The 7,400-nt window shown below is 36.6% G+C and overlaps 1 protein-coding gene across 4 annotated transcripts; it reads left to right on the top strand.

The window, feature by feature from the left end:
- The first annotated feature begins 206 nt into the window (after positions 1-206).
- LOC147557035 (proline--tRNA ligase, cytoplasmic-like) lies at positions 207-7,400 on the top strand. Of its 4 annotated transcripts, XM_086658028.1 has the most exons (14): positions 913-1,109; positions 1,229-1,263; positions 1,903-1,963; positions 2,043-2,128; positions 2,246-2,338; positions 2,602-2,718; positions 3,525-3,712; positions 4,017-4,083; positions 4,595-4,717; positions 4,859-5,011; positions 5,459-5,743; positions 6,390-6,608; positions 6,860-6,953; positions 7,090-7,400. In XM_086658028.1, the coding sequence occupies exons 3-14, from the start codon at positions 1,918-1,920 to the stop codon at positions 7,152-7,154; spliced, it is 1,536 nt and encodes a 511-aa protein (XP_086514154.1). In that variant the 5' UTR covers positions 913-1,109; positions 1,229-1,263; positions 1,903-1,917; the 3' UTR covers positions 7,155-7,400. The 4 variants fall into 4 exon arrangements, with proteins under 4 accessions (XP_086514155.1, XP_086514154.1, XP_086514153.1 ...); XM_086658029.1 differs by lacking the exons at positions 913-1,109; positions 1,229-1,263 and adding an exon at positions 207-277; XM_086658027.1 differs by lacking the exon at positions 1,229-1,263 and having other exon boundaries at positions 946-1,109.

The raw sequence follows: 7,400 nt of genomic DNA, 5'->3' as shown, positions 1-7,400 counted from the left end.
ATCCTCTAAGGTTGGATTTGGCGGCCTCCACCTATCAATAAGAGGTTAATCTCATTTCATTTTTTGATACTTTCCTCAACTTCTCTATTACTCCCTCTCTCTCTCTCTCTCTATATATATATATATATATATATATTATATATTATATATTATATATATATATATATATTATATTATATATATATTTCCATCTTTGTATTTTCTGTGGGACTTTGATTGCTTAGCTCCCTTCTGCTGGTAGGAAGTCATTGACTTTGGAAAAAAAGGGTGATTAGAGGTATGTATTGATTTAGATTTTTGTCATTGACATATAACTCACTTTGGAATTTTAATGCTACATAAATAGTAACAATTTAACTAAAAGGTTAGCATTTAGGTCGCTCACTTGAACCTACATACATTATTAGACTATTGGTTACATTTCTTTTATTTATAAAGTTTTGAATCTCCTTTATCTCAAAGAATTTACAATGTGGAACTAAGATGTTATAACAAAAATAAATTTTATTCTCTACATTTTATCCCACATCACTAGTGGTAAAGGAAAAAGTGATTGGATTTACTCATAAGAGTTGAGAAATATAACTATCTTTGTTGGGCGTCAAAGTGGGCCTCGGTCTAAGGTAAAATTTTATTAGTATCTTTATGGGAATTTAAAGAAGAAATAAAAAGTAGTTATGCCCGGATGAATAGCCCGATGTCCGGATTGTCCGACATTTTAGGCAAACATGGACAAGCAATGGACAACTCGATTTTGTCAAGTGTCCGCCCATTTTGTCCGCAGTCTGAGGAGACAAATTTAAAATGTGTCCGTTCCGCCCGGACTGGGAAAGTATGTGTCCGCAGAATACCTTCTGGTCCGTTTCCCACCCCTACGTCTAGGGAGCTGTTTTGTTAAGTTGGTCATTTTTAGGGGGCCGAAATAGAAGTAACCTTTTCTCTAAAGGGGGCCGTTTTTTTTGGGATTTATTCTTTTTTTTTTTGTTGGTAAACAAGGGACTGAGGGAAGGAAACTTCCATTAATAAACCCCCATTATCTCTCACGTTTCAAGAAGCCAAAACTTCATCCTCTAGGGTTGGATTTGGCGGCCTCCACCTATCAATAAGAGGTTAATCTCATTTCATTTCTTGATACTTTCCTCAACTGCTCTATTACTCTCTACATATATATATTCCATCTTTGTATTTTCTGTGAGACTTTGATTGCTTAGCTCCCTTCTGCTGGTAGGAAGTCATTGACTTTGGAAAAAAGGGTGATTAGAGGTATGTATTGGTTTAGATTTTTGTTCATGGTAGATCTAGGGTTTAGTTAAGCTAATTTCCTTTGTTTTTTTTTTTTTACTTCTATGGTTTAATTAGTTGATTATATGGGTCGATACATTCATGTAAGTGTGATTACCAAAATGTTTCTACTTTCCTGTAGATGAATTTATTCTTTAATTTTTGTGGATTTTATGTTTAGTTTGTGTTATTCTGCCCAATTTCAATTCTATTTAGCCCTAATTTACTAGATGGCTTAGGGTTTCTTACCATATTCCACCTGAACACCTCCTTAACTTTCTCTCTCTTCTCGCTCTGTTCCAAGCTCTAGTCAGTAACAAAATTCTCTTTCTAGTTTCCTTCTTCCATTTTTTGGTTTTTCTTCATCTTCTTCCCTCTTTGTTTTCTTCTTCTTTTTCCTTCATATACAAATCAATATTATGCATGATTATGACTGCAATCGTGCACATACATATATATGATTTTCCCATCGTGCACAATTTTTGTGTAGGATATGTGAAATATTTGCAAGATCTTTTATATTTATGAAATCAACAATTAAACCCCTCTTGGTTTACTATCCTTCCTTGTCTCAAAACTGTTGTTATCTTTCATTATACTTACTGAGTATTGTTCCATCAGGTTAGGCACCTTGAGATGGCTAATGACAAGGCTACGAAATCCAGTGCCAACCCGAAGAGTGGTAGGACCCTTTCCTTTGGAGGGGCTGTCTGCTTTCTTTCCCTATTTTTGTGTTGAAGGTTTCTTTGTTTACTTCTCAGGAGGCAAAAAGAAAGAAGTGAAAAAGGAGACTGGACTTGGTCTCTCCCACAAAAAAGATGAAAATTTTGGAGAATGGTACTCCGAGGTATTGATTCGTATTTGTTCATAAATGCATTTTATTATGTTTTTTATTTCGTTATCAAAATCTTAAGTCTTAACACCATACTAATTAATCCTAAATTTCTTGTCTTTGTTTTGGCAGGTTGTTGTCAGTGGTGAGATGATCGAATACTACGATATCTCTGGCTGTTATATTCTGAGGCCATGGTCAATGTCTATTTGGGAAATTATGCAAGTATGACATTTCTTCTCGTAACTGAATATCAATACTGCTACAACCTAGTTAGATATGTAGGTTTTTACGCTTCGACTGAATATATATAGAAAAGATCACTTTGTTTTCATTTATTTTTGGACAAAAGTTCACTTTGTTGGTAAAGAAGCTAATTCTGTCGATGGTTTGCTCACCACGGGCTAACTGCTGTAAAAAAGGTGCAGTAGAGGTTCGTTCTTGGTGCAATGATATTTATTTAGCACTGTTGTCAAATGTGAATGCAGGTCTTCTTTGATGCTGAAATTAAGAAAATGAAAATCAAGAACTGTTACTTCCCTGTTTTCGTGTCCCCAGGTGTTTTACAAAGGGAGAAGGATCATATTGAAGGTTTTGCTCCAGAGGTGAGAATTTTTTCGTGTAGAAGATGTGCTAATTTTCTTGAAAAAATGTACTCCACTTAAATCATTTTAACGAGGCCAAATGAAATCTTTATTTCCTTCCATTAAGACATAATTTTCTTTCGAATCCTCATGTTTGTCGCGGAATATTATCCCGTTCCTGTCTTTACATACTTACCAAACTATCGCGTCCGGGATTATGCTCTATAGCTCTCTTCTCTAGTAGGAACTTATAGATTTTTCCATTGGGTTAAACACTCAATAATCCATACAGCATAGCCCACCTGATGTTCGTCGACTCGGTGAAGAAGTCCCAAATCACTATGGCCTTTTGGAGTGTAGCAGAAGGTGACTATTGTTTTCTCCATCTAGTTTTTCCTTAATATCCAGGCTACCCTATTTCATTGGAGTACACAGTGTAATTGGACCAGGAACTTGTCATTCTTGAACTTCACTTATAACTGGGAAACCCTGATCAGATCCATGTAATTTTGTTTGTTTTGTTGTAGCAGACTAAGTGTGTATTTCAGGGTCCACCTTTTAGAGGACACAGAAATTTGTATTTGTTTCAAAATTTTCTAACATAAAACATAGTTTTCTTGGTTATAAATTTACAAAATAGGTAACACTATATGTAGAACAAGGACCTGCTGAGCTGCTACTATTGTTCACACACCTCTCGTTGAAAGTCTATGCTCGTTATACTTTATAAGCATGTATTTATCATCGTTCAGGCTGTAACTATGTTCTGATATAACCGTCCGTCTCTTGGATAAATAACCTCCCGAAATCCTGTTGTCTATTTTCAGGTTGCATGGGTTACAAAGTCTGGAGACACTGACTTAGAAGTTCCAATTGCAATCCGTCCTACAAGTGAGACCGTCATGTACCCCTACTATTCAAAATGGATTAGGGGACATCGTGACTTACCTTTGAGGCTTAACCAGTGGTGCAATGTTGTACGGTGGGAGTTCAGCAACCCTACTCCCTTCATCAGGTATTCAGTTTTTCGTGACTTCCGTTAAACCAGTGGAGCTAGTCTCATGCTGTTGTCACCTATTTAATATTAATCAACAGACATTTTTGCTGCCTAGAGATGTACTTGGTAATTCACAATTGTATCTTCTGCATCAAAGTTTCTGCTACCTACTTTTCTACTTAGGATATTTTACTACCTACTTTTTTTGCAGGAATTTAGTTTGTATTTGTTATTTCTTAGTCGGGACAAAACGACCAGTTGTAGTTTGAAGTGGAACTACCACAGTACCACTAGGTAATTTATGAGTTGTTGACAATTGCAGGAGTCGTGAATTTCTCTGGCAAGAAGGCCATACAGCTTTTGCAACGAAGGCAGAAGCAGATAAAGAGGTATAGGTTTTACACATCTTCATTTTGTTTCTGTACGCACATCTCCTTGGCGCAACACGTCACCTCTATATTAAACACTCACTCTTGCACCATAATCCCGACCAGTGATATGAAGTGGCTGATGCTCCTAATTCCAAAGACTGAAATTTTGCTCCATTAGTATTATGAGATCATACTTAAAAGGACCTTTGCTAATCCTTGCTTGAGTGCTAGAATTGCATGCATAGAATGATGCAAGCATAAAATAATTAATGTCAGATGGCATACGTCTGCTCACAAGTCGCCTCATAATAGTGAAGATGTAGCAGTGTCAGCAATTGCGGGGCAGTATTATCGGGAAGGAGGTGAATAAAAGAACCACTGGTGGCTGCCTAATTGCTGACTGCATTTTCTTATCTTAGATGCTGCTCTGACAGCCATGAAATGCTTACCAACTAACCAAACCTCTGATTCTTAAAGTGTTTGTATGCTTTTGAGTATGAATACCATTAACAACCGATGTCTTTATCAGGTTCTTGAAATATTGGAGCTGTACCGAAGGATTTATGAAGAATTTTTGGCTATCCCAGTTGTGAAGGGGAAGAAAAGTGAGAACGAAAAGTTCGCTGGTGGCCTTTATACAACAAGTGTTGAGGTGAGAAATATGTTCATTCCTGGATGCACCTGCTATACTTGCCATGTTTTAAACTGTAGTTGAGCCTTATGCGTTAAACCCACTCATCTTTTTTCTTTTTTTTGATATTCCTCCATTTTCGAATCTTCTTTCCTGCTGTAGGCTTTTATTCCAAACACTGGTCGTGGGATACAAGGTGCAACCTCACATTGTCTTGGTCAAAACTTTGCAAAAATGTTTGAGATAAACTTTGAGAATGAGAAGGGAGAAAAAGGAATGGTTTGGCAGAATTCGTGGGCATACAGCACTCGAACGGTATTGTTCTTTTCATGCACTTTTTGGTCAAGAAAAATCGTCTTATTCGCTGATAACCCATATATTTCAATATACTAGATTACTAAATGGGCAAGCGTAGTCAGGGCCATGCCCTAGCTTGTGATATTTCTTCAACAAAAGATAAATATATTGTCATAGAAGTAGCATATACATAATGATGGATGTGAGATAGATCCCTAAAACACCAAACAACTAAAAGTATTACAACTAAGCAAAAATAACATCCCAACTTGAAGTGCAACACTACGAGACTGAGCATGTCTGCTTGTTCCTCTTAGCTCAAAAATGGAATGGAGTAAGGTTAACTATTTTGAATTTTTGATTTTAACAAATTCAACATCTTCCACTTGAAGACAGCTAGCTTGTGATTGTGTTAGTATAGTTTATATAGTAGTATAATTGTGCCATGCTAAACACTTTTTACAGATTGGGGTGATGGTAATGGTTCATGGAGATGACAAAGGCTTAGTGTTGCCACCCAAAGTAGCATCTGTTCAAGTCATTGTGATTCCTGTACCATACAAAGATGCTGATATGCAAGCAATCTTTGATGCCTGCTCCTCTACAGTGGAGAAGTTGAACGAAGCTGGTTTTCGTGCGGAGGCAGATCTAAGAGACAATTACTCACCTGGCTGGAAGTATTCTCATTGGGAATTAAAGGGTGTTCCTTTGAGGATTGAGATAGGGCCGAAGGATATGGCTAATAATCAGGTCAATACGTATAGTGTGACTGTTTTTACTTGTGTGTTTCATTTGTTTGGCTTTACTCTATTAGGTATTTAGAGTATGCATCTTTCTCTCCTGTTGTCTGTTGAAGTATTTTGTCAGGGGTTTCGATAGCTCGCTGAATTTGCTTAAACTTATTTTAGGAATTTTACTTTCTTAGGACATGGTTAGTTGTGATACTAGATATTGGTTTCCATTATTTTTGGTACCAAAAGGACATGCTTCCCTTAATACACTTCAGCTCCAAATAGTTCTATTTTATATTATTTGGTGGTCCTGCCTCCCTGATTTCACGCCTTTTTGAGCAACCATAGTAAATTTTGGTATTCGGTCCTTTAAATAACTATATTGTACTAGTATATGATTTTATATGTTGAGTTGGTTGACTGACCTAATATGCATAGTGCATCAAATATCATTGTTGTGAGACTAAATGGCCATATTGGGATCACAGTACTGCACCATCGCCCCAATTTTCTTTGCCCTTCACAACATTGCATTTCAAAAATGTGTCAGCATAGATTCGTCATGATTTTTTTTTCTTTGTTGGTACTTCAGCTATGTTGGGGAAAATGGTTCTGTGAACATGAATTGTCTTTCGAGTTTTTAACAGGTACATGTGTCTTGACAGGTACGTGTTGTTCGTCGTGACAATGGATCAAAAGTGGACATACCAAATGCGAACTTAGTTGACCAGATTAAAGATGTATTGGACGATATCCAACAAAGCCTTTTCAATGCTGCAAAGCTAAAACGAGATGCTAGTGTTACAATCGCAAAAACATGGGAAGAATTTATAACTGCTCTTAATGAGAAGAAAATGATCTTAGCTCCTTGGTGTGATGAAGAGGTACTCTCGCATTCTACACATTTGTGAATATGTTTGTATAACCCTTGCCCGGTTTACAGCTATCACTTCAAATTATTTTGGGCACGGAATTGACGACTTTTTACCACTTTTAATGTCTATACATTTAAGTGAATGTTGATCGTTCATCTCGATAATGCCGAACTTATTTTGTAATTCTGCAGTTATTCATTTATACAGAGTTTACATCTTGTATACTGAATTTAGAGACATTAATTTCTTTGTCTTTGCAGGAAGTTGAGAAAGACGTGAAAGCACGTACTAAGGGTGAAACAGGGGCTGCCAAAACCCTTTGCACTCCTTTCGATCAGCCTGAACTTCCAGAGGGTATCAACCTCTTTACCACCTTGCATTATATATAAGTAGTAACGTAAAACAAATAATGGAAAAATATGGTCGTGTTGTTCTTTGGATTTTTTGGCATTTTTGCGGCACTCTAATACCTAAATTTCACGATTTTCAGGGACTCTATGCTTTGCATCGGGAAAGCCTGCGACGAAATGGACATATTGGGGTAGAAGCTACTAAACAAACTGTCCGCCTGTTACCAAACCATGAGTGGCTTGATTGCTCATAGGACTCTGCTTAATTTCTACAATTTTTCTTTTTCTGAAACTGGAGGAACCCTAGGTTTTGTAAGATTTTTAAATTCTTAGTTTTGATTGTTTCAAAAAAGAAACTGATTTAAATTTTAAAGAACTAGTATTCTTCTTTTCTCTTTTGGAACTAATTTTCTGGTAATTTATACCCAAAATCCAGTTGATGAACTACAAA

The sequence above is a fragment of the Eschscholzia californica genome, unplaced genomic scaffold, assembly GCF_041429995.1.
Source record: "Eschscholzia californica isolate CP2 unplaced genomic scaffold, dmEscCali1.0.p SCAF_2, whole genome shotgun sequence".
NCBI classification, from domain to species: domain Eukaryota; kingdom Viridiplantae; phylum Streptophyta; class Magnoliopsida; order Ranunculales; family Papaveraceae; genus Eschscholzia; species Eschscholzia californica.
The sequence above is the reverse complement of the archived record's forward strand: the minus strand, read 5'-3'. Positions and strand labels throughout refer to the sequence as shown.